General features: G+C 40.2%; 2 protein-coding genes and 1 long non-coding RNA gene across 3 annotated transcripts; 2 read left to right on the top strand and 1 right to left on the bottom strand.

The window, feature by feature from the left end:
• Positions 1-540: 540 nt before the first annotated feature.
• LOC125196054 (probable receptor-like protein kinase At5g20050) lies at positions 541-2,677 on the top strand. The gene has a single exon (XM_048094414.1). The coding sequence runs from the start codon at positions 666-668 to the stop codon at positions 2,025-2,027; it is 1,362 nt and encodes a 453-aa protein (XP_047950371.1). The 5' UTR covers positions 541-665; the 3' UTR covers positions 2,028-2,677.
• LOC125193629 (dnaJ homolog subfamily C GRV2) lies at positions 2,078-17,794 on the bottom strand. Its single transcript, XM_048091464.1, has 20 exons — positions 16,846-17,794; positions 15,053-15,286; positions 14,821-14,908; positions 14,515-14,723; positions 13,494-13,595; positions 13,327-13,389; positions 10,633-12,870; positions 9,550-9,912; positions 8,803-8,943; positions 7,795-8,187; positions 7,145-7,630; positions 6,293-6,516; positions 5,844-6,188; positions 5,017-5,311; positions 4,134-4,544; positions 3,719-4,064; positions 3,303-3,646; positions 2,892-3,041; positions 2,677-2,745; positions 2,078-2,498 (listed from the first exon to the last, which is right to left on the bottom strand). Exons 1-20 carry the CDS (start codon positions 17,299-17,301, stop codon positions 2,310-2,312), a joined length of 7,146 nt encoding a protein of 2,381 aa, XP_047947421.1. The 5' UTR covers positions 17,302-17,794; the 3' UTR covers positions 2,078-2,309.
• Positions 17,795-23,663: 5,869 nt separating this feature from the next.
• Positions 23,664-25,165, top strand: LOC125191804. Its single transcript, XR_007171250.1, has 3 exons — positions 23,664-23,867; positions 23,961-24,252; positions 25,030-25,165. It is a non-coding gene; the product is annotated as an uncharacterized LOC125191804 (long non-coding RNA).
• The last annotated feature ends 263 nt before the right edge of the window (positions 25,166-25,428 follow it).

Here is a 25,428-nt window from a genome sequence, read left to right as displayed (position 1 = left end):
AGACTTCTTTTTTTGGTCTTAAATAAATCTAGATCTAAAGCACTTCAATATAAAATCTTGCGTTTTCAGTGGCGTCAATCCTTTCTCTATTGCGAATATATTGACCATTAGGAGTCACACTTCCGTTTCTATACTCGTTTTATAAAAATGATAGTAATAAATAGTTATAGTGCAGAAATGATAAAGTAAGAGTTAAAGTAGAGAAATGGTAAATTAAGAGTTAAAGTGGAGAAATGGTAAAGTAAGACTCTCTTATTTTATCATTTCTCCACTTAAATTATTTATTACTATCATTTTTATAAAACGAGTGCAGAAACGGAAGTGTAACTTTTAATAAAGGACAGAGGGAGTATAATTTATGAAATTGAAGAGAATCAAGTCGCATGTACAGATATATAGAGTATATAAATATGCAACTTGCATAACTATAACAACTAAATAAAAATTTGTATCAATTCATTAATCCAATAAAAAGTCTGAACTCCCTATTTATTTTAAAATTTCATTTTCTATAGTAATGAGAGTAGGCCAACGCCCATGAATCATCAAGAAGAAGTAAAACCAAAAAACTGGGAATAAGTCTTTCAATCATATTTTTAAATGCAGAATTGAATCGCTTACCTCTCAAATTCCAAGCTCTGATCATGGAAACAATTTGATCGGAGATGGAAGACAAAAGAGCAATTTTGATCTCCATCGCCGTAATCCTGCTGCTCGTGATCTCCATCGTCATCGCTCGACTCTCCCTCAAGCTCTCCAAGACCTTCTACCTCATCTGCGGCGCCGCCGTCGCCGCCATTCTATCCGTCGCCGCGATCGTCGTGATCCGCACACGCTACAATAGCAGGCGTAGGCAGCTCGAGCACCAGCTCAGCTTCCAGGGGCGCGAGCTGCGGATCGAGTACAGCTTCCTCCGCAAAGTCGCCGGCGTGCCGACCAAATTCCGCCACCGCGAGCTGGAGGAGGCGACGGACGGCTTCCGCGCGGTGATCGGCCGCGGCGGATCCGGCTCCGTCTACAAAGGCATACTCAGCGACGGCACCGCCGTCGCCGTCAAGCGGATCGACGGCGGCGACGAGCGCGGCGAGAAGGCGTTCAAAGCCGAGGTCGCCGCGATCGCCAGCGTGCAGCACGTTAACCTAGCTCGCCTCCTCGGCTACTGCATTGCGCCGCGCGAGGGAGCTCGATTCATCGTCTACGAATTCGTATTCAACGGATCGCTGGATAATTGGATTTTCCCCAAAATTAGGGCTAATCAGAGAAGCGGCTGCTTGAGCTGGAATCTCAGATGCAGAGTTGCGTTGGATGTTGCAAAAGCCCTATCCTATCTCCATCACGATTGCCGATCGTGCGTGCTGCATTTGGATGTCAAGCCGGAGAATATACTCCTCGACGGCGATCACCGTGCCCTAGTTTCCGATTTCGGACTATCGAAGCTCAAGGGGAGAGACGAGAGCCGGGTGGAGACGACGACGATCCGCGGCACCAGAGGCTACATTGCCCCGGAATGGCTTCTCGAAAACGGAATATCGGAGAAATGCGACGTTTACAGCTACGGAATGGTGCTGCTGGAGATGATCGGAGGAAGGAGATGCATAACTGTTCTTGACAAAGGGCATCACTCGAAGAAGAAGTTTCAGTTCTTTCCGAGGATTGTGGTTGAGAAGTTGAAGGAAGGGAAGCTGATGGAGGTTGTTGATGATCGGTTGTTGGTGGAGGGTTCGGGGGTGGATGAACGGGAGCTGCGGCGGATGGTCGGGGTGGCGCTGTGGTGCATACAGGAGAAGCCGAGGACGAGGCCGACCATGGCCGAGGTGGTCGAGATGCTCGAGGGGCGGAGGCCGGTGGAGGAGGCGCCCCACACGCAGATGCTCATCGTGGATCTCTTGTCCGTCGATGAGGACGACGATGATGATGACGGAAGGACGGATAATCGTCGCCGACAGCCGAGGGGTGCGACGGTGGATCACGGTAATCCGTCGTCGTCGGATTACTCGATGGCCTTCTCCGTGATGTCGGGACGTTGAGTCGGAAAAGGGTACGACAATTTTGACATTTATAAATCAAGAATCATAGGTTTGAGGTCACCAACTGTGAAAATGGGTGTATTACAATTTTGGTTTTGAAATACACAAAGTCATCATCATCTGAACTGCTGTACTATACAAAAATGATGACAAACAAGACATGGAAAGAGATCAAGAACTGTACATTTTGCTATACAAAGGGAAAAAATGAATACAAAATGCCTTTTTCTCATCATTCTTGTCTGAGCCAAGTCTATATATAGAATAAATATTGTGGTGTCTCTAGCCTTGGCTTCCATTTGAATCAGTGGTAGGGGGCTTTGATTGAGTTGAATGTGATGGAGGTGCTGCGATTGCGTACGTAAGCCTGGATGATGAACTCTCGATGAGACCGGCAACTCCCGCAGGTGAAGTTTGAGCATTTGAAGGGAGAAACAGATCATGCCTCTGATCTTTATAGGCATTCCATACCTGCATTGTGTTATTGCATAAGGCAAGTCCATCAAACTCCCCTTTTAGTTAATACAAATGGAGACGTATTTTTCGAAACCCAGCGTTGTTTCACAACGACGACTCGATACAGTGTGTCTTGAGGTCTAGATTTGTAAATATTATGCAAAAGATGAAAGATTGAGGAGTTGCAGCTTACACTTGAGGAATCTAGTATAGAACGCACTTTGGTACAATACGCCCCTTCTGCTGCAAATGCATGTAAAACCTAAACATAAACAATTTAAAGGTTAATGATTATTATCAAAGGTCGCCACACTGAAAACTAACATCGCCAGTTACAGGACATAGGAGTATTCAATAATCAAAACATCAATATCAGTAGCCTATCAATCAAATTTGTTAGATTCTGACCTCGATTGCAAGAACCCTGCCAATCGCTGCTTCTGACTCATTCCATTTCATCTGCGCAAAGAGCTCACTTCTTCCTCCAGCTCGCCAATCGAGAAGGCCAAGAAGGACTTCGACAAGACCAACCCTACAGAAACGATATCCCGTATCAATATTAAATCATACTGGCAGTGCAACTTCAAGAATATATATAGTGGAGTAGTATATAATTACAAAGCAAATCTACGACCTACAACCCGGTGCTAGTAGAGTGATATTGCATTATCTTTATACTTATTTTCTGCATTGTAACAGTAGCAACTAACTACATAATGTCTCATTATATAATGCACTGATTAGAAGTAATCATAAGACAGATTGATTTAAGTGGATGGTAGATCATCCTTGAGTACACTGAAAATACAACAGTTATACCTGAGGTTCATCTCTCATTTCCTGTTGGCCAGAGGCATGTTCGGCTGCATCCCAATCAACAAGATGCCCTTTCACCTGTTCACGATACAGATCTGAAGCCATAGTCGCAAGTTGTGCGGATAGAGATGCTGCCATTGCTGGGGTCCAAACAAGTTCTGGAGTCTCTGTTGTTTGCTCAAGTGCAAGGACAACTGCTTCACCAGGACCATCCCTGATCAGAGAGACGAGGCCATCAGGAAGAAATCTAGCCAGGGCTATTGCAACTCTGGGCCCATGCATTGTCTGCCCAACAAGCTTTCCTAGTAATGAAGCCGCTGCCGCTCTTTGCTGCAGCGGAATCTCTTCTGCAGAGAATTTCTATTTAGAAGCAAGACAGAAACATTTCAAAGAAATAACCATGTGTCAGATCAGTATACCTTTTATAGGCAAGAGCACCTCTAGAATGAAAACAACCCCACCATGCTTAGCAGCTGCCCATGCAAGTTCTGGTGTGCTTGCCAAGGCGTAGAGGACATGCAGAGCTCCTTCTCGACAGCTGGGAGATGAATGAAGCATCTGTAGTAATGTAAGCAAACTCGAGGTATCTGCGACCATAGCCTCCAAGCAAGGGGCAAATGTTGTCAAGCGTGATAGCACACTTAAACAAAGCTGGGGAATGTTGCTTGTAGAAGCAGCAGGAAGAGAAAAACACTCGAAGAGGGGTTTTAACTTTTCCTTTGAGGACACAACAGAAGCTAAATTGGGATTTTTCGTCAATAAGTGCTGCATTTACAGAAAAAAAAATCAGATCTCACTCAAGTGTTGAAATAACAAAAACAGCCCAATTTGTACCTGGAGAGATAGCAGACCAAATTGGAGATTCTTTATTAACTCAGTTTCCTCCCTGTTTGTAGGCTTCCCATCAACAGATGCTGAAGAATCATCAGAGGAGGGATGCTCGCCAGATGATTCAGTGGATACATCACCATTAACTTGATTAATTGCGGCAGGTGCATTATGCACAAGATGTGATATATAATCAACTAGGGCAAGACAGAAACTCTCAGGTTCAGTAAGTTCAGAATCTGGTTGATCATTATAGACTCTCAAGTATACATTGCCAATATACAGTTCCTTAGATATTGCTTCATAAAGAAAGGAATGTGAATCTCTCAGTTCACATGAGCCCTCTTGTCTGAGGCTTGCACTCTGCTCCTCCACAAAATTCAACAGTTCTGCTCGAGTGGAGGAATTCCAGATTATCTGCAAAACAATATAAAGACAGGTTGCATCATGCTCTATGTACATATAATATGGCACACACAACAGACCACTCGACATGGAGCTCCATACAACATTCATCTGTGTTGTGAAACTTCAAATCTAGATAATGAAATGCTAACTAACAAATGTTCGAATTCAAATCACTCATAGAATCGTTATGGGAGCATCATACCAAGTAATTAAAGCCTAAAAGACTTCGTAGGCATATGTTTGAGCTTAGCAATAGCAAAAATGTGTAAAATATATTGCAAGGGGGTTCTATCCTATCTCACTTTTCTACTTCTGATAAAAATTTTCTACACATCAAGGCATCTGAAAACACATCCAACAATAATTCCATAGAATTTCACAATCACAATTCACAAGTTAAACTAATATAATTACGATGCAAGAAAGAAAGCTACGCCTTGAGAAACTGAAGGACAAGAGATCTTTGGGTGAGTTCTCTTACCTCAGGAGATTCCAAGTTTGAGTTTAATATGGACAAGAGATCTTTGGGTGAGTTCTCTTTCAGCATGCTTGCAAGTTTAGGAGTCAGTAAAGCTTTAAGGGCATCAGCTGCAGCTTCATTATAGGGTGCCGGAGAGTCACTGCTGCCCAAACCACTAAGCCTTGACAAGGCATTAGATGCCTGAACAGCATGTGAATTTTTTGCTATTTGAACACTAGTACCAACACCATGAGCACCAGTCTTATCTGATTCCTCAGCAGTTGAATCATACTGAAGCAATAACGGTATTAGGTACCTGACCATGCAAAAAAGTCAGCTCTATAAGGCCACATCTGAAATGGAATGGACTCGGGAAAAAACAGCCTTTCACCAGAAACACAAGATGCATCAGGCAACTACTGCAATGAACTACAAATTGACATTGTTCATCAACTGCAGCTTCACACTTCATACATGGGTCTTTCAAAGAACAGTCCTCTAACGAAATTCAACAGCAGTTCAAAGAGGAACTTATTCTCAATAATAGAATATGAGACATTTTACAGTAACCTTCCTTCCAAGAAAATCTAAACAAAGCCTATTCCATTAGCAGAGAAGCTAGAGAGGAGCACCATGGTCCATAAGTACAGTTGCCATAAAAAATTTTATCGCTAAGAGCATCAAATCAGGGAGCAATCAAAGATCATCATAGAAAATGCATAATTAATCATAAAAATCAAATCATCTAACCCTAATTTCTTGCAAACATCCAGTCAAATGGAACTCCATTGTAGAACTTAGATAAAGTCATGAACCTAGACACATAATCATTACATAATCCCACTTACCAGAGGGCACCAGCCTTCAAAAGAGCAGTTTGAAATTCGGAGGAGATAGAAACATGAGCAATAGTCTGAAGCGCAGCATCAACAGCTGCTGGGACCAGCTCAAGTTCCGTGCAATGAACAATGTCATCAACTAAACCAGAGAACTCAAGCATTTCTGTTCTGGCACTTTCAAACTGACTTATGACAGAAAATGTTTGCATTATGTTGGCAACAATAGTGGCAGATGGTTCACTGGAAGGAGTCGTCGGTTGGACCACACACATGCATCGAGAAAGAAGAGTAGCAAGAAGTGGTATTCCACCATCCCTCACAAGCTCTTCACCATTCAATGAAGAGGAACCACACCTAAATTAGGTACACATTGTAAAGATTGTGTGAGCTGAATAAATAAAGTGGAGAGTATTTGCAAATAACAATGATATGGAAACTAAATGGAAGAGTGAGTTTACGTCAGCGAAACAAGCTCCGAGGCTGCAATTAAGAGAGGTGCTCGATCAGAAGAAAGAAAATTAGTATCATCTTTATCCACTGTAATGGCATTTAACAACATTGGATACCCAGCATATTTGAACGGCATCAAGACAGTCCCATAACGCCTGTATAGGATACATTGGCCCTTTAAGAGAAGCAACAACCTCCAAGTTTGAGGTCCCTGCAACCCTTGCATAGTTGCCTGAAGAGGATGAATACAGCATTTGATTAAGAAAAGATGGTGAAATACTATGCAAAATGACCTAGGTAATTACCAAATAATAGATATATAATCCAAATGCACCCTCAGCCCATACAAAGCATTTTTACTAATTTGGTATCATCTATGATAAGATGTTTAGCAAATGTCCCAACTTAAAATATCAACATCAGCTAGGACACCATCTCTCTTCTTGATATGGACAGTTTAAAAGTAAGCTAAATTTGCAAGAGCAGCACTCTAACCAATGAAAAACTTCTGGACAATATCTGAAAAGTATTTGTGTAACTCACTAAATGCTAGTATTTTTAGTCTCAATTGACGATAATAAAGAATGAAATTAAGAAATATGCTCCACTTGTCGATGGTTGATAAGTGGTAACAGACACAAATCTTAAATTTCTCTTGTTTTTACCCCAGTCCCTTGACACCATCTTTATTGGACCAAACTGAAATCACATAAACTATAGGACACCAGTATCTGCTAAGTTCCATTTTGTTTTTCTTTTACAATTATGAGACCTGGTTATCTGTTAAGTTCCATTTTGGTTTAAAAAATAGATGCAGTTGCCGATCTGATGAATAGATAAGATTTTAATCTTGAACGTACCTGCAGGCATTCATAAGCTTTTTGCACTCCTAGAAACTTCTCTCTCCCTTCAGGATTTTTGTCTGGGTGATATTTCATTGCAAGTTTTCTATACTGTCTTTTGAGCTTCTCCTCGTCAATATTCTCGATCTGCTTTGATATGTCCTCAAGTGATCCAAATCCTCGTTTTGTAGGCGCATCATCCCTTGTCACTTCTTCAATTGAAATCTCCAGTATCCTACAAGCTTCTTCTTCAGAAAGATCCATTGGCCTTCGAGTTAATTCCTCTCGCCACATTACCAGCAATGATTGCAAAAACTCAACATGTTCAACAATTGGCCAACTAGGAAATCTAATTTCATCACACAAGTTTCTAAGATAATAACGGTGACACCACATTTCATCCTTCAGCTCTGGATATGTAACTGGGGGCATTGGAGCATAATCATATAAGGAATGGCAATGTTGTGACAATTTCTGAGGGAAATCACCAAGATGCTGCAGAACCTATAAAAACAAAACCATAATTGATATTACTATTAGATGTATTACTTATGAGCTTCTAGGATAATACCAGCAGTATATATTCCATAATATTAATTAAATTCTCTGGAGAATGGTTTTGCATGATTAAGAGAATCTCAGAATCCTAATTGCAGGAATAGCAGTACCTGGCATATTAGATTCTCTGCTCGCATCTTATGTGTCCAAATAATTTCAGGAGTGTCTGAATCAGAGACCATTGCTGCTGCAAAAGCAACTGGCCCACTACGTTCCAGTACATAGAGCAATGACTCAGGTAAGAGGCCCCCCAGAACACTTCGTTTTGCTAAAGGTAGAGAAGAGGAGACTGCAGCTTCCTCCCCTCCATGAAAAGCTTGGTGAACATGAGTCATAGAGAAAAGCTGGGCAATTGAATGAAGATTAGATCCAGGATATGCCAGGGCAAAATAAAAGGCGCCTGTACTGTATAATCTTATCATGGCTTTGGGATTCCTGGTAACTATAGCCTTAAGCAAAGCAGCGGCAGCCTCAACTATGGTTGGTTCACCAGAAAGCAAAGCCTGCATTAGATATTATTCAGGCAAAAATGTTCTATATGATAGATAAATACAATTAACGTTCACTGCGCTGCAATCAGGAATAAAAAAAGAAACTGCTCAAAAATCAACAGTGATGAATGCATATATAATCTAAAAGAAGATGAAGAAAATGAGTAAGGCCACCTCCTAAACAAAGATATCATTGAAAGTTTACCACATCTAAAAGCTGATATTTTCCAGTAAGATACCAAAGAGGAATATTAATGACAAAGGAATTTAAACAAAAAGGGATGATGAGGAAAGCCATAGTAGAAACAAATCCTTGCAGTCTTTATAGTTTGTCAGAAAAATATACTCCACAAGTGATAACCCCCTTTCATGCAAGCAAATTACTATAAATTAAAGCCTCGGATGTTAACTCTTTGTAATAACGGGTGGTGGCATGAGATTAGCACTTTTGACCTTTTTGTTTTTCTGTAACCTCCTATTTCAGATTAACAGGTTATATAAATCATAGATAGGAAAATAAGTAGCTTTAGCAATTTACAGGATTTCAACATTAACGAGCACATAATATCTGAGGACAAATACAGACACCTGCAGATGACCAATTCAAGGACGGCACAATAATATCACCTGAGCTATATGTGGAAGACAGCGTGGACTTGACAAGATTCCCTTTACTCTAGGTGTCGGAGTAACAATCTCTCCTGCATCATCGATATCTGAATGAGCAGCTACCATGCTGTGTAATATGGAAAGTGCCACCTCTGCTACCTGAACAAGGTACCAAGTACCAACACATTTTAGGAACACTATAAACCAAGCAACACAACTACAGTTCAGATACATCAAATGACTGAACAACGCTCAAACTAATGCTATCTGATTCTTTTGCCAAGGCTCTGCTTGACTCCTAGATTTCCTAAGCCTACATGTACAGCGTAAAAGGAAACTCTTAATCATATTTATTACATTAACAACCAATATGGTAAATAAGTACAGATAATGGTTAAAATTCTGTGTTTTTATTTATAGATTTTTTAAAAAGTTTGTATAGAAAGTGTCAGTACCTAATACTAACATGCATTGGCTAAATCCATGACTTGAATGAAGGTACTCCTGAGGTTCTTAGACTGCTTGCTGTAGACTGATGACTGAACCTAGAACCATTTCACGCAGGAATTGAGACCAGTTCACTTAAAGAATTTATCGCATTGTGAGGAAAATTATACTAAGAGGGTGTTTGGCTTAGCTTACAAGCTCCTTAACTCCTTCAAACATCTTATAAGCTCTTGGAGTCATATTGATTTTCGAAGTAAATGAAAAAGTAACAAAACTTTCATGTAGTTGACATCGTTACCATGCTCTATAATGCTATACCTGAACTGGAGTAAGAACAGGAACTCGAACAGCCATTGCCCACCTAAGCTCACGGATGTCTCTTAGTCTCTTCCAGTCAGGCATCCCTGATGCCCAGCATCTGGTCGTCCAGTCAATTTCATTTTTTGACCAAAACCTTCTAACAGTGTCCTTCTCAACGGGCCCAACTTGGGTATTGTTCTTGTCGGTGACCATCCATTCTTTCAAGGGTTCCATGAAAGCAGTAGCAGCAATTAAGTTAGACTGCAATGGTATAGCAGTTCTTTCTGAAGCCTCGTGGACAACGGTTAGTAAATCAACAGCAAGCACACATCCTCCAACCAAAACACATGCCTCCACATTTGAAAGAACTTTCATCAAAACCTAAACCAAAAGCAGAAATGGAATTAGCTTAAAGATATCCAGATATTCAAAGTTTTAATTATAACAGTCGTGCTCTGATCCAGTAACAACATGGCCCTAGATGACAACAGGTAAAGCAACAGATCAATTGCAAACAAGAAAGATAAATAGGTTGGCAACAAATATTAAGGTTAAAATGAGGAACTATATATAGAAAATGAAATTTCATTGACAGTCAAAAGTAGCAAAGTTAAGCATGCATAAGTGAGTATGAGTAACAAGCTTCACTATTTCATGTGAGTATTGCACTGTGCCTCCCTTACACCGAACATGAACATCTACAAAATATAATGTGGGAATTACATGGCAGGTTCCATGAGTCCCTTTTTCAACTCAATTGGGTGTTGTAATAAAAACCATGACTGTGTACTTAGACTCCGGATTGATTGAGTCCATAAATGTGTTTTCAAAATCAAATACATGCCAAAATTGCTGAACTTTTAGCCTTCGATTCTACATTTGCTCTAGTATGTAAATGAATTGCAAAGACAACTATATAATAGCCCAAGTTTCTTTTGGTACCAACTTCAATAGGATGAGAAAGACGTAAAAGGCTACACCCTAATTTGTAGACTGTATATGTCTTTCCAGCTTAAATTCTTTTTACCAGAATTTTGAGTTTGATATTTTTTATTTCTACAGTGGTTAAAGGAGAGGAACTGGAGTAGTGCACTGACTTACCTTTAAAAGGAGAAGAAGCCGGTGTCTTAGAGCTCTATCATTTGTTCGATCCACTAGTACTGTAACATGTGCAGTGCCTTCGAATGGTCCTACCAAGGTATAATGTTGCTCATATACAATTGCCATCGCTCTTGCACAGAGCTCCCTGACTAAGGAACCACCCCCTCCGCCAAAACCATCTAATCTTCCCAAATCACACCAATCATCAGATGAACCCATTTCATCAGGAACAGCGCCATCTACCGTCAGCCCAGTGTCAGCATCACAGAGGAACCGATGATAAAGTGCTCTGAAAAATGCAACTGGGTCACGCAGTGGAAAGTCCTTAGCTCTACCGCTAGCTCCACTCTCAAGCAGCAGGCGCAGATAATATTGACCAACACAAACTTCCTTCGCCAGGCTAGGATACCGAACAGCAAATTCAGCATAGTTCCATGATATCTGTGGCATGGTCTCTTTCCCACTCACAGCTTCCTTGGATGTAGCCCCAGGAACAATATCCTCAGTTCTTCCTTTCTCAAGATCTAATTTGTGAACCTCAGCCTGCAAAGCTTCCATCAACTCCTGCCGAGTACGCTCATTCCAGATCAAGTCAGCACGATTGTGGTCAAGACCAAAAGCTCTCCAGAAACCAGGCCAATTTAATAGCAATCTTCCGCACCCCACTGGTGCATTCTCTGTAACCACCTGGGCAGGAGCAGGGATTCCTGAATTATGGGGGCTAGATGAACCAATATCAGAGTCAAGTCTGCTCGTGACATTTGCTCCAGTAGGCCCAAATGCTGCATAATTATCAGATGAAGCAACAGCTGATGACTGATCACTTTGAGGGACCACTGCAGCAGGAAGATCATTGTTGTCACTGTGGTGAATTCGCGAAGGATGAACAGACGGAATGTACCCACTAGCTGAATCATCTGCCAAGTTGCAATATCCTTCTAATCCTCTTGCATGTCCATTTATCTGTTGTACTTGCTCTCGTACGGTGCCTTCAGTGTCATTAACAGAAGGCAAGCCCGGGCCTTGAGAGGGGATTCCAACAGGACGATTTCTTCTTCGTTGGAGTAATCGCCTCTGTCTTTTACTCATCAAGGAAAGTTCCTGATTAGATATATCTTCATCTTCTGCTCCATTTGATCTAGTGTACAAATATGCAACCAGCCCAGGTGGTAGAACCCTAGACAACAATCCAAGGGCAGGTTGATAAGAATCTGCCCACAAAGCAACAAGTTGCCGGCTGACATCACGTCTTTCACCAGCAGGAAGGTAGAATGCATGTAATAGATGCCGCAGCAATGCACCATCACGTAAAGCGGCATCTCTCATTGATTCAGCAGCAACAGCATCTTCTTCTGCTATTGAACGCATAACTACAGCCACAGTTTCTCGGACACTTTCTGCAGGATGTCCAAATAATGCAAACAAGCGACGACGCAGCCCAGCTACGAGGCGCAGTAATTCAACAAACACTGTGTACTGGGTAGTTTCACAGTGTGGCTCGCATATCATAGCTTCGAGAACTTCAACAATGGTCATTGATAACAATGGTGAAACGGAGGTAGGTTTTATTCTGTTAACAAGAATATTCAGGTTACTTTGTTCAGCAAATAGTACAGATTTTGTATGCATTATTGTTGCATGTTGTTCTCCCTTAGTATCTGATAACATAGCTGTATCCCCTGGACCACCACCAATAAGCATAGCAATAAGCCCTATCGATTCAGCAGCTACTCCCTCAGAACCATTTCTGAGCAGGCCCATGATTCGTCCAACAGCAGCAGGAAATGACATCACATGCGAAGCAGCATTTTTTGACGAGAGCAACCTGCGTAAGCATCCAATGAAACCAATTACAGTAGCAGCTGCTTTAGGCGAAGGTGGTGGCAAGGGTAGGGACTCGGGAGGGAGATTTGGAGCAGCAGGAAGCAATGTGATCAATGCCATCAGAGTCACCTCAGGTACTTCAACAGTAGGGGGAACTCCACTAAATGGAATGCATGCATTAAATTCCCTTATCCTCCGCCACAATTTAGCTCTTGAACCAGGAATAGAGCCTCCTTCAGCCACGGCATCTTTTGCAGCTGCTGCAAGGTGTTTTAAATGCATTGTTGAGGATTCCATATCAGCAACAGGTCGCTGTGGCTGCTGGGGAAATAATAACTGAACTCTGCCACAAGGAGGATCAATCCGATGGCCAGGCATCGTCAACCTTGGCAAAACAGGCACTGGGCATTGACCCTGCACAAGTCAAAGCCATAGCATACTGAGCATATTTTGTACATAATTGCTAATGTAAAATCAATTTCCATGAATAACGGATGTAGAAAAAATTTCACTGCAATACTAGTCAAACTGACTTCAATTCAAAATCAGTAGACATGCATCCGGAATCCGTCAGACTCTCTAATTACTAGTTAATCGACTAAGAAACAAAGGTCTGGTTGATGATACTTCTTTTATAGTATAACCTGGCCTGCTTTAAATTAGCGGTTAGTTTGAAAAGAACAATATCCAAGTAGTGGGTCCAACTGCAATCATACAGGACTGAGATTGATGATAAAGGTTTTAGGTTTATTAGTTTTTCTTTTTAAATGGGTATTGTAGTGAAAATGAAATGAAACAATTGTGTTGGGTGGTTAGCACACTAGAAACTAAACCTTAGACGAGGAAAATTGCAGGTAAAATTTCACTTACTTCAGTTTGCAACACATCCAGAACTGCTGCGAGCAAGCTATCACGAGACGTGCTAGCATATACCTGAAATAATTATAACAGATGAGAATGAATCTTCCAAATCCTTTTCGTTAAAACCCAGAGTCTTGGAGCCTTAAATAGTGCACAAGTAAACCAAATGGACTCACATGAATGGGACATCCATCATTAAATTCCACAGCGAACATCTGTGGCTCCTCAGCAAATCGAACAAGAGCACCAACTGAAGATAAGGGCCTAACAATTACAGCCTGCACCAATTGAGTGAGAATGTGACTACAATCATCATATTTAGTAACATATGAAATAGACACTAGTTGCACACAGCTCCATGGAAATTAAAATCTCCAACATCACTGACTGTGCTCTACCAGTTTCTTCCACTTTTACAACTTGAGATAGAATATGAAAGATTCATGCATATTTGGTCAGAGTTAATTTTTTGGAATGTTAAAAAATATTAAATAGTTTTCCTTCAAACTTGAGATTCTGGATGAGGTGGTCATTCAACATTGCATCAAAGTCAGGACAAAGGCCCCCAAACAAAAAATCTCCGGTTCACGTATTACAGGCATGTAGCGTTAGAAAGGTGTATGGGGTGGGTAGCAATTAATTGCGAACACGTGAGGGGGCATATAAACATCAGATGACAGTGGCACACTAGTATTATTATTGAACAAACGTGACAGACCAGATTACTAAGTAGGAATGGCCCACAAGAAAATTCCAATATAAAAGTAATTAAACATAAGAGGAGCGATGTCGAATAGTGAGCAACCAAACCTGCACAGGGGAAGATTCCTCTGGCACCAATTAATGAATACATATTTCTTTCACACGAATTATATATGGTTAGATCAAGATACAAATGTGTGCAGCACTTATTCTCTTAGGTTAGGCTCCCAACAGTGTTAGGAAGGTTTTCTTGATTACAACTGAAATCAAAGCTGACCCTGCTTGTAAGGGAGAGACGGTCGGCAATTTCACACCAATATTTTTTTTACATGAAATGCTGATATGGAGCCTAATAAACAAATGTTAAAAGGTACCATTCTCTCAAAGGGTAATGTAGGCACCTCTCTACGGTGATAAGAATGTCTTCTTGAAAAGAACACATGAAAGCTCAGAGCATTTGATCCTAAGTAAATGCATTACTAAAGACGGACTTACTTCATAGTTTTCTGGGCGTCTTTCAACAAGTGAGGCCTTTGTTAGGATAAGTTGACGAAAGACAGCGTCACCCAAGTCCCCAAGTCCCCCTTTTGGTCCAATTGCAAGGCTTAAGCCAGAAGAATGTAGCATCCCATGTGCAGCAGTTCGCAACCTTGTAACAGACCAACCACCGAGAGGAGTTTCTTGGGCCCCGACAGCATCGTTACCTACATGTAATGTGTTTAAGATCAGAATATCCATGCAAATCAAATAAGGACACAATATGCTGAATGTTCAAACGTACAACTTGAAGTTAAATCTTACCCCTTCTTTTCACATATTCTGTGATAGTAAGTGACTGAGAGTTATCAACAACTAACGAAACTCCGACCATGGCGTTTGCAGTTTTAGTCTGGAAAAGAATGTTTAAAGAAAATTAACTTAAAATAAGAGAACCGCTCACAGATTTACCCTCCTATATAGCTTTCTGACAACGTTAAAACATTAACATGTAAGGCTAAAATATGACAATGCCAGCAAAACACATTTGGCATACCAAACTCGATATAATGGAAGCATTTGAAGTCCCTGAAGAAGCCTGAAATGCTTTAGATTTCCGTCCATATAGAGAACATAGAACAAACCCGCCACTATCACCATTTTTCCTCCCAAAAGCGTCAGAGAGAAGAAGTATGGCTGGAGAATCCATATCCCTGAAGTCCAAACACCATCGAAGATCTCCAGTCTTCAAGTCAATCACTTCAACTCCAATGTAAGTGACTTTCATTTTCTGCAGAGGAATACTTTAACATAATTACCGTGCACATTTTTTAGCATAGACAAGTTTCAGATGATAAAAGCTAAACCGACATGTCCTAGTAACAAGGGGGGAACAGAAATGTAAAAAAATAGCTGAAACAATGGCTGCTTATTTCTCGTAAGATTCTGACCATAGTAAAAGCAGGCTCCAAGTGTAAATATTCTTCATCTATCTGTAACCAAATGCAACTGCTATCATGCCATTCTTATCCTTTTCAATTTTATCATCCTGCTCCTGCTACTCTCGTCTATTTTTAAGCTATATAATACAGATGAAATGAACATACCCAGTCACCTCATCTCATGGGAAGGTATTCAAATCTAGTGTCATTAATCTAACCATGAATGAGTTAGTATACATTTTTCTGCTCAAGGTTGGAATGTATCCTGTGTGAACAGCCAAATGCTAGTATTTAATAGTTTAATTCAACCTCAGTTGCAATGAATTTCTACAGAGCCCGAACAGTTGCAGCAAGAAGAAAAATACAATTTTCTTGTCAGAGGTAGACACCATGCTTACCAGAGTATATGCTGGAACAAAAAACTAAAATAATGCTCCAGTTACCCACATAGTATAAAATGCCAACTAAGTTAAATAACTATCACAAAATTACAAATTACAACACCAAATAGTTATCCTAACAAGGAAACTGCACTGCCGTAGCAAGAATGCCCATATCACCAACTAAACAAAACTAGACAGCTCCAATATAGAGGAAATAATCAAAACAAGTGCAACATGATACTGTCGTCCTGTAATGGCCTCCAGAAATACTCCTATTATTCAGTTATGGTACCATACAGGAGAATGCAAATATTTGCTACAGAAACTTATTCAATAGAAGAGCACATGATACATGCTTCTCAGTCAATGTCGCCTTTGAAGTATAGACACTAAAATACATAACATATTAGGTATATATCATCTACCAAAGAATATGTTTTCCACACAAGACAAAAATTCAAGGCACCAGAATGAGAGTTCAACATAAATTAAGAGCATTCATGGAAGCATAAGTTCTCCCAAAGTTGTTCCTTACATGAGTAAGCTTCCTATGGTACAAGAGCTAATGATGGGATACATATACATCTCAATTTGGATGATAATAATAATGCAGCTCTTCACTCCCAGAAATTGATATTCAATATACTCCTCAAACTTCAGCATATAAACCCTGGTTTTGTTTCGCTTTAATGTCAAAAGGTAGTGAAGCCACTAAACGGGGAAATATTGCAATATTTTCGCTCCCTTTGCTATATCTTATTGCTACTGTTACCAAATGTTTGAAATATTATTATCTAAGCAGCCAATTCTAATTCCAGCAATACATAATGGATTCATTACATAAAAGCTTCAATCAGTAAAAATCTCCACCAATTTGCACCAACTCTGACAATATCGATTCTCAACAAGAAAGAAAGGAATGTAGTTCAGCTAGTAATCAAGGGAACCTCAAAATGAAACCAATAAATAGCATGGAAATCATCAAAGCAAGTCAAAGAAAAGAAACCAGTCATAATAAAACTTACAAGAGGGATCCATTCCGAGGTCCGCCTTCGTAAATGAAGAACAGGGAACTCCCCCACAACAGCGATTCTGTTCCCTCTAATCCGCTGCAGTTCAGTCAATATACTCGCCCTATACTTGGAAGAAAACTTCATCGCTTTAAACTTCCCACGGCCATCAGTCCGCACACTGATATTAAACTCATTAGAAGTCTCGTCCCTCCCAATGATCGGGGTAGCTCCTTCAAAATCGCTACCGACATCATACGAATTAGTCACGGCCAGCGTGCCTGGATCCAGAGTGATAATCGAGTGATTGGATATGCACAGAATTCTCTTGTAACGGCCGCGCCACGAGTGCTTAACGACGGCATACCGCGCCAGATACTCGGGCTCTTCAGGCGGCGCGGCAGAGGAGGCGGAGGGAGTAGGCGGCTGATTATCGGAGGGGGCGCCGGCGTGGCGGCTGACGAAGTCCATCTGAGGGGCAGGGAGATAGTGCAGAGAGTGGGGGCGCGGCCGACTAGGGCGGAGGAAGGACCATAATCCACCTGCCGGAGATGATGGCGGCAGAGGTCTCTGCCTCGACTGATTGGCACCCAGAGCTCCAAATCTGGAAACCCTAACTTGTCAATCAAGCTCTCAGATTTCAATTTCAACTGACGGCAGAGCTGATCGCCTCAAAAACCCAATCAATCAGCATCTGTGAATTAATCAGAAGATTGTGGCGAAAACGAATGATCTCTTGACAAATTGAATTAATCGAATCGAGGCGCTAGAAATTGGGGGCGATTGGAAGAAATTGGAAGTGAGCTTGAATCAAATTTTGGAAGTAATTGGAAGAAATTGATCTCTGCGGAAGATCGGAGAAACTTAATTGAAGAAGAAATTGATTGAAACAGTCACAATGCTCGACGCTACTATGCCCCCACCACCTTTTTTTTTTGTTTTTCTGGAATTATTTTTTTGTTTCTTTTTTCAAAAATCAGACACCTAAATCACCCAGAAAATCACTAATTTTGGATGAAATTGTTTTCGTCACATCACATACTATATTAGAAAATTAATGTGATTGATTGTGGAGATATGTTTGTGTTGTCTAAAATATTATATAAATATTTGAAAAACACAAAACACTCGTCGTCCATTGGATCTTATGATGCTAATTTTTTAATAATAATGTAGCTTATCACAATCATTCAATCTAAGGATCCAATGATTATGATTTATGCACTGTTTTACACTAAAAAACCTGTAAGGACCTTAACACGCCCCTTAATTTATAAGGTCGATTTATACTATTATGGAAGATTTCAGAATAGGAAAATGATTTTTTTTTACTATGCCAGACTTATTTTTATTTTCAAAATTATGTTCTATGTTTTGACTAATATAATCTTATGCTTTGGATAAATATGAATCGATTAACACTAACAAATAAATTCCGATAATTATGTTCTATGGAATCAAAACATAACCAAATATACTCATGTTTTTCATAGTTTAAATCAATTAACAATAACAAGTAAATTCCTTTAATTATGGAATCAGACTTAACACAAATCATTCAAATTTAAGTCTCATTCCTTCCACTTGGATGATATTTTGACTCTCACTTTCTAAACTGATTTTTCACAGTAATTAACTAATGTCATTTTAGACTATAATTAACTGATGTTGATTTTTAATGGTTATTATTTCGTTGTTTTCTTTAAAAAATGTTACTATAAGATATGATATTAAATACTAATGATAAAAACTTACAAATACAAACAAAAATAAATGAAAGTCATGTCGTTGGCTAGCGTCCTAAACTTGGATGAAAAATATAGATTAATTTTAATTGTGTAAATATATATTGTTGCATTAATGATATATGAAATGTATCGAAAAAAAATCTTGAAGAATTTTTAATAATGAAGCATATCAATCATGATATGATAATGTAACAGATGTCTCATATTCCTACAAATTAATATGTTTATGATATATTATGATTATAAATTAATATTTTAACTTAAAAAAACAAATTTATTTTAATCAAATTAGATAGAGGTTTAGCACGAAGCCTATGATTTTATGTCTCAGCCTAATTTATGTCTCCAGTAATGGGCCAAATAAAAGGTCCAATTATTCTTGCCAAAAGCAATGGGCCAAATAAAGGGTCCAATTATAATGCAACCAAAACTAAATATGTGGGCTAAATAAAACTTAAATAGAAAATGTATAATAGAGCCCAACAAAATATACAATGTTTTAACTAGATGAATCTTAAATGGAGTATACAACATGCAATAGTTTAGCTAGATGAATGTTAAATATACTCCAAAATTCATTAATACATCTTGCTTCAAAAAAAAATTAGTATATTATTATTTTTTTTATTGAAAAAAGTTTAATTTTTATCAATTGGTCACATGTTTAATTGTATACTTCATGTGTCCACGATAAGTGTAGGGTGAAGTGGAGTGCGAAATGAAAGTTGCATAGGGTACTACGTTGGATTTTTGGTAAATATTGAGTGTTAGTGAAATTTAATACTTCCCCCGTTTCCTCATAGTTAAAGGCAAAAAATTTCGGCACGGAATTTAAGAAAATGATACTGAGTGTGCTAAATAAATAGATAAAAAAAAGTAAGAGGGGGTAGTAGAGAGAGTATGATGACAATCGACCACGAGAAAGAACAAACACACGATAAAATTCAAGAAACCCTAGTTTCAAGAAACCTTAGTTATTTAATATAAAAAAATTGCGCCAAAAAAAAGACTATTCCCACTATTTATAAGTGGTCCAAAACCCTAGAGACGTGACAAGGAAATAATACCAAAATTGCACAAAATAAAATAAAAATTTAAAAAACACATTAAATTGATTGTGCCGTCCCTGCATCATACTCCCCCTCTTGAAGAAGACTCGACCTCGAATCTGCCTCCTCCTCTTCAGTTGCTTCGTCGGCACTATCGTCTTGATAAATTGACAAATCTGCCACATTAAATGTAGCCGACACATTATACTTACCCCGTAGATCCACTTTGTAAGCATTGTCATTGATGCGCTTCACAATTCGAAAAGGGCCATCTGCCAGTGGCTGCAACTTTCCCCAACGTCGTCCAGGAAAACGTTCCTTCCTTAGATGAATCCACACCAGATCGCCTTCCTCAAAAACCACCTTTTTCCGCCTCCTATCAGCTCGCAACGTATAGCTATCATTCTGTTGGATAATGCGATGTCATACCCACTCATGCAACTCCTTAAATGTTGCACCTGCTCCTCGGCATCACCACTAAATTGTCGGTAGAGGTACCAAATCCAACGGAGTAATCAGATTACGTCCATAAACAATTTGAAACGGACTCCTCCATGTGGTTCTGTTCTTTGATTGATTATAGGCAAATTCTGTCTGCGCTAACACCAAGTCCCACCGTCGAGGATTATTTCCAATCAAACTAGGAAGCAGATTCCCCAAACTTCGATTAACAACTTCTGTCTGACCATCAGTCTGCGGGTGGTGAGAGCTACTAAACTTAAGCTGCAAATCCACTCGTTTTCATAACGTGCGCCAGAAGTTACTCACAAACTTCACATCTCGTTCAGAAGTCAGAGACTTGGGGACTCCATGGAGCTTCACGATCTCTTGAATATATAATTGTGCAACCTGACTCGCGTCAAATGTTTTGTTGCAAAGAACAAAATGTGTCATCTTTGAGAATCTATCCACAACAACCATAATTGAGTCCTTCTGCCTCTGCGTACGTGGCAAACCCAACACAAAATCCAAGCTGGCATCCTCCCACGGTGCAGTTGAGACAGAAAGAGGTGTGTACAAACCCGCATTGTTGTGGTGGGTTTTAGCATTGTTGCATGTCTGACATCTTTCCACAAATCAAGCCACATCCTGCTCCATTCTTGGCCAATAGAAAATAAGAGAGAGTAAGGCCATTGTCTTATCTTTGCCAAAATGGCCAGCAAGGCCGCCCTCATGCACCTCAGAAATGATAGTTGCTCTCAATGAGCATTGCGGAATGCATAACCTGTGTCCCTTAAATAAGAACTTGTCGTGTATCATGAACTGCTGGAAACTCCCGTCAACACATTTTACCCAATGATCACGAAAATCTGGATCGTCACAATACAAGTCACTAAAAGTGTCAAATCCCACGACTCGAGTTTGCATCGTTGACAATAGAGAGTGTCGGCGGCTCAAAGCATCTGTTACCCTACTCTTTGTTCCCGCTTTGTGCTTGATCATAATATTAAACAATTGAATGAATTCAACCCATATGGCATGTCGAAAATTTAACTTATGCTGACCTTGTATGTACTTCAATGCTTTGTGGTCAGAAAATAACACAAATTCCTTGGACAAGAGACAATGTTGCAGCGATTCAACGCACGGATAATAGCATAAAATTCTTTGTCATATGTAGAGTACCTTCGTCGTGGCTCACATAACTTCTCACTAAAATATGCAATCGACATCTGATTCTGACTCAACACCCCACCAATTCCCACCTTCGTCGTGGCTTTGTCGCGTTGCTATATAGTCCAGCACGACTTAGGTTGACGACTTTATTCTCACGCAGCTCATGCTTTCGATTGCACTCTTCGCCGAGTTCTTGAATAGCAACGCTAACACTCCTCTGTTAGAAAATGGCACTTTCTTCGTGTTAGCATACAGTTGTTGCTCACGTAGCACGACAAAAATCTGCCCCAGGTGTTCCAGGTGTTGTGCTACTGTACGACTTAAAATCAGGATGTCATCAAAGTAAACTACTACGAACTTGCCAATAAATGGTTGAAAAACCTGGTTCATGAGCCGCATAAATGTGCTCGGTGCATTCGACAAACCGAATGACATGACCATCCACTCATACAACCCATCTCGCGTCTTGAAGGTTGTCTTCCACTCGTCTCCCGGTCTGAGACAAATCTGATGGTAACCACTGCGCAAATCAATTTTTGAAAATAAATGCGAACCATGAAGTTGGTCCAATAAATCATCAAACCGAGGGATTGGAAATCTGTATTTGATCGTGATCTTGTTGATCACCCTACTATCCATACACATTCTCATTGATCCATCTGCTTTCGGAATCATTAAAGCCAAAACAGCAAATGGACTCATGCTCTCTCGAATAACACCTTTCTCCAGCAACTCTAACACCTGTTTCGGCAACTCCTCATGCTCCTTTGGCCGCAAACGATACGCAGCCATGTTAGGGATAGAGGAATCTGGAATTAGATCAATATAGTGTTGTATATCTCGCATAGGAGGTAAACCAGACGGAACTGCGGCCGGTAGAACATCCGCATACAATTTCACAAGTAGCTGCACTGCTGGGGGGATATTCATCTCCGGGCTGTTACTCTCGATCACGACTAACACTGTCACGACTGCGCCTTGCGAAGGATAGCATTGCTCGGTAAAACGTGGCTAGGGGAGGGAATTAAGAAGAGGGGATAGAAAGGGGACGAAAGAATTAACAATAAGACACACAAGTACTTCTTCATAAGATAAGAGAAGTTCAAAAGACAATGAATGATCATAAAACCAAGAGTGCTTATCAAAGGTCACTAGATGTGAGACATTATTCTTACGACCTATATATTACAAAATACTACTATCATGCACAGTGGAAGGAGTTGAAATCACATGGTCATGTATATGAAGACACATGCCACGAAAGATCCTACAAAAGAGATGAGACGACAACCAACTCCTCTCAGCCACCATTTCATCACTTGCTCAACCTGCACATTTAGAAAGACATGCAGGGCTGAGTACGGGGTACTCAGTGAACACATTGCCGAAAGAAACACATATATACGAAAAAAAAAGTTATTATCATGCCATCACAGTAACACGCAGGGGTTTTTCTTAAAGGCCCAAGCTTATTAAGTTCATTTTTTTTATAAAGGTTGTCGACTAAGTTCATTCTAGCAATCCGTCATATCTGATGGTTCATTGTGTGTCGGGAAGGTGGCCACCTTCCACGATCACATTGACCGACCAACCCTTACGATGACTCACGGTCTATTCCTTTGTGTACACTAACTCGAATAGGATCTTGGTCCTATTGGAGCCGAATTCGATTCATTCATTCATTTGGCATTGCCAAACAGATAGGCATCATAAAACAAATAATTTATGGCACGATAACATTTTCAAAAAAAATAAGTGCGATTTTATCAAACAAAAATCATTTCATATATACTTGACAATTTTATCCACACTTAATGTGTTGGATATAAAGCACACCTCAAAGCTTCCAATTAAAACTCTACACAAGCTTGACCTCGGGATATCAAACTTCGCGAACTCGCCCTTCTTGAAAGAGTATAATGATTTAAAATTAGTCTTAAGAACATACATAAGGTGCATGACATGAAATGATCCTACATGGAGTATGCATCCTATGTTCGAGGTTCGATTCAGATAACTTTACTCCTTTAAACTTATGGATCTCTAAATTTTATAAAGACTTTAAAAGAAATTGGTAATTTATTTGGGAGATGGATTATTGAGCTCACACATTCCTTTCATCAAGAAATTAATAAAGTAAGGAGGGTAAGGTATTAATTAATCATAAGATTAATTATTTAAAAGCTTCAAACAATTCAAGCAACATTAACCCAAAATTAAGAGATAAGGTCCATTTCCTCACTTAGATTTCAAAGCCCAAATTTCGTCTTTCTTCTAACTCTTCGGCCTATACTAGAAAATTAAAAGACCATATTACTACTAAATTATTTAGCCCAAAGGGAGGCCCAAATCCTTAAGTCAAAGAAACCCTAATAAAAATACTCAAGGTCAGATTTTTGGGCAAAAGGACGCCTCCTTCTTCCCCTTTCACCTCACGTCCTCACTCTCTCTCTCTCTAATGCCGCACCGGCCATGGCGTCGCCGGCAAGGACGCCGGCCTGCCTGCCTGCCTCTCGTCTCTCTCTCAAACTCTCCATCCAATCGTCCCCCTATCTCGCGGCTTCTCCCTCTCTCTCGGCCGGCGGCGTTCGGCCTCCGATGCCGTCGCCGGTTGCTATTCCAGGTACATCTTCTTCTCCCTCTCATCTTCTTCTCTTTTTATACGCGCAACACATCCCACATCGCTCTCTTTTCCCTCCTATCTTTTTGAAACTAGGTGTTAGGGTGCCGTCGGGCTTGCCGGCATGCGCGAGACCAGCCGTCGTGACACGTTGGCTGTTGGGCAGTGACCGCACTCGAGCAACGGTGGCGTACGGGGCAGCGGCTTCGTGAGCAGGGGAAAGGCGCGCGTGCGTGGCTTCCGGAGACGACAGCAGCGGCATGCGTGTGTGTGTGGCTACCGAGAGGGCAGCAAGGTGTGTGTGGGTGCGTGGCTGCCGGAGACGGCAGCAGCGGCTGCCCGGCAGTGGCGTTGGCTTCCTCAAGTCTAGCTACGCTCTCGTCTTAAGGTTTCAAACTTAACACGATCTTCTTGGTTATTTTTTGTTATGTCTTGTTATCTTTGGAAAATAAGAATATAATGGCTTTAACAAGAGTAATTGACATGAAATTTGCTTTTTCTTCAAAATTGGTTCAAGAGGGAGAGTCGTTTTAATGTATGAGAAGAGTATTGCAAGGGTATTGACTAGGAGTCATATGTTCAAAGTTTAAGATGAGCATGAACTCGTAAGAGAAGTTTGGTCTATTGATGTTGATAAGGATGAGAATAATTGGAAAGAAATTTACTATCATGGTGTGCGTGAAATAAGCAAAATGTGATGTAAAACTATGAAATCAAAACGGTTTAAATATAAATACCTTGATGAATAGAGGAAAGAAATGTAGTGTTTAGAAACATGGCTTCCTTCTTCAAGTATCCATTAGGAAAGTCATCACTTTGAGATAAACATTGTTTTGGTGATTTTGATGGTGGAACAAAAGAGTGATGAAAGGAGGTGTAGCATTATTTATAGGCAAAGGGATCACATGGTTTTACATGGATAATTCTATGTTTCATGAGAGTAAATTATTACTCAAGAGTTATGGACTTTTTACTAAATGGGGCAAGTTGTCTTGTCAATCATCCCTCTTGCCTAAAATGGCAAGAATATTATGTCTCGTCGCTTAAAAAGACGTGAGCCGTTATTTAGAAAACGTGAGCCGTCATTTGATAAGCGTGCTTGATGTGATGTGATTTCGTCGATCGTCTCATCTTGATTTAACATGCTTCTTATCCTTTCGTGTAGGTATCGGGGTTCCAGGCGTGACTATTAAGCAAGATCCGGAGGGCATGGAGAGTATTTTTATTTTTACTCTAATGTTGAACTCGATGTAGAACGTGTACGAACTTTTATTTGAAGCTCGGTCTTCACAAACAGATTTTTATTGAGGAAACTACATCTATTTTAATAATCCTATTTTCATTCACTTAATCAAAAAATTACTTCGCGACGACTAACTCATAACGAGAAGTAGAAGAAATTAGGCTTGAAACCTATATATGTATATAATAATAGGTCGATTTCTAAAAGTCTTAAAATAAAAAGGTTGGGTGTTACAAACACGTAGCATGTTGGTGTCTCCGTTGCTGCTGCCACGAAAGTTGACCTTGTCAACAGGTTGCTATTCTCGTTGCCGATTTTGTT

The sequence above is a fragment of the Salvia hispanica genome, chromosome 6, assembly GCF_023119035.1.
Source record: "Salvia hispanica cultivar TCC Black 2014 chromosome 6, UniMelb_Shisp_WGS_1.0, whole genome shotgun sequence".
Lineage (NCBI taxonomy): Eukaryota > Viridiplantae > Streptophyta > Magnoliopsida > Lamiales > Lamiaceae > Salvia > Salvia hispanica.
The sequence above is the reverse complement of the archived record's forward strand: the minus strand, read 5'-3'. Positions and strand labels throughout refer to the sequence as shown.

What these genes read in the sequence shown, in the direction of transcription:
- LOC125196054 (XM_048094414.1), top strand. Translation starts at nt 666, where the DNA reads ATGGAAGACAAAAGAGCAATTTTGATCTCCATCGCCGTAATCCTGCTG.
- LOC125193629 (XM_048091464.1), bottom strand. Translation starts at nt 17,301, where the DNA reads ATGGACTTCGTCAGCCGCCACGCCGGCGCCCCCTCCGATAATCAGCCG. An exon ending in CCTCGGAATGGATCCCTCTT is followed by an intron (nt 15,287 to 16,845) that starts GTAAGTTTTATT and finishes ATTCCTCTGCAG; the next exon opens with AAAATGAAAGTCACTTACAT. An exon ending in AAGCTTATGAATGCCTGCAG is followed by an intron (nt 6,517 to 7,144) that starts GTACGTTCAAGA and finishes CATCCTCTTCAG; the next exon opens with GCAACTATGCAAGGGTTGCA.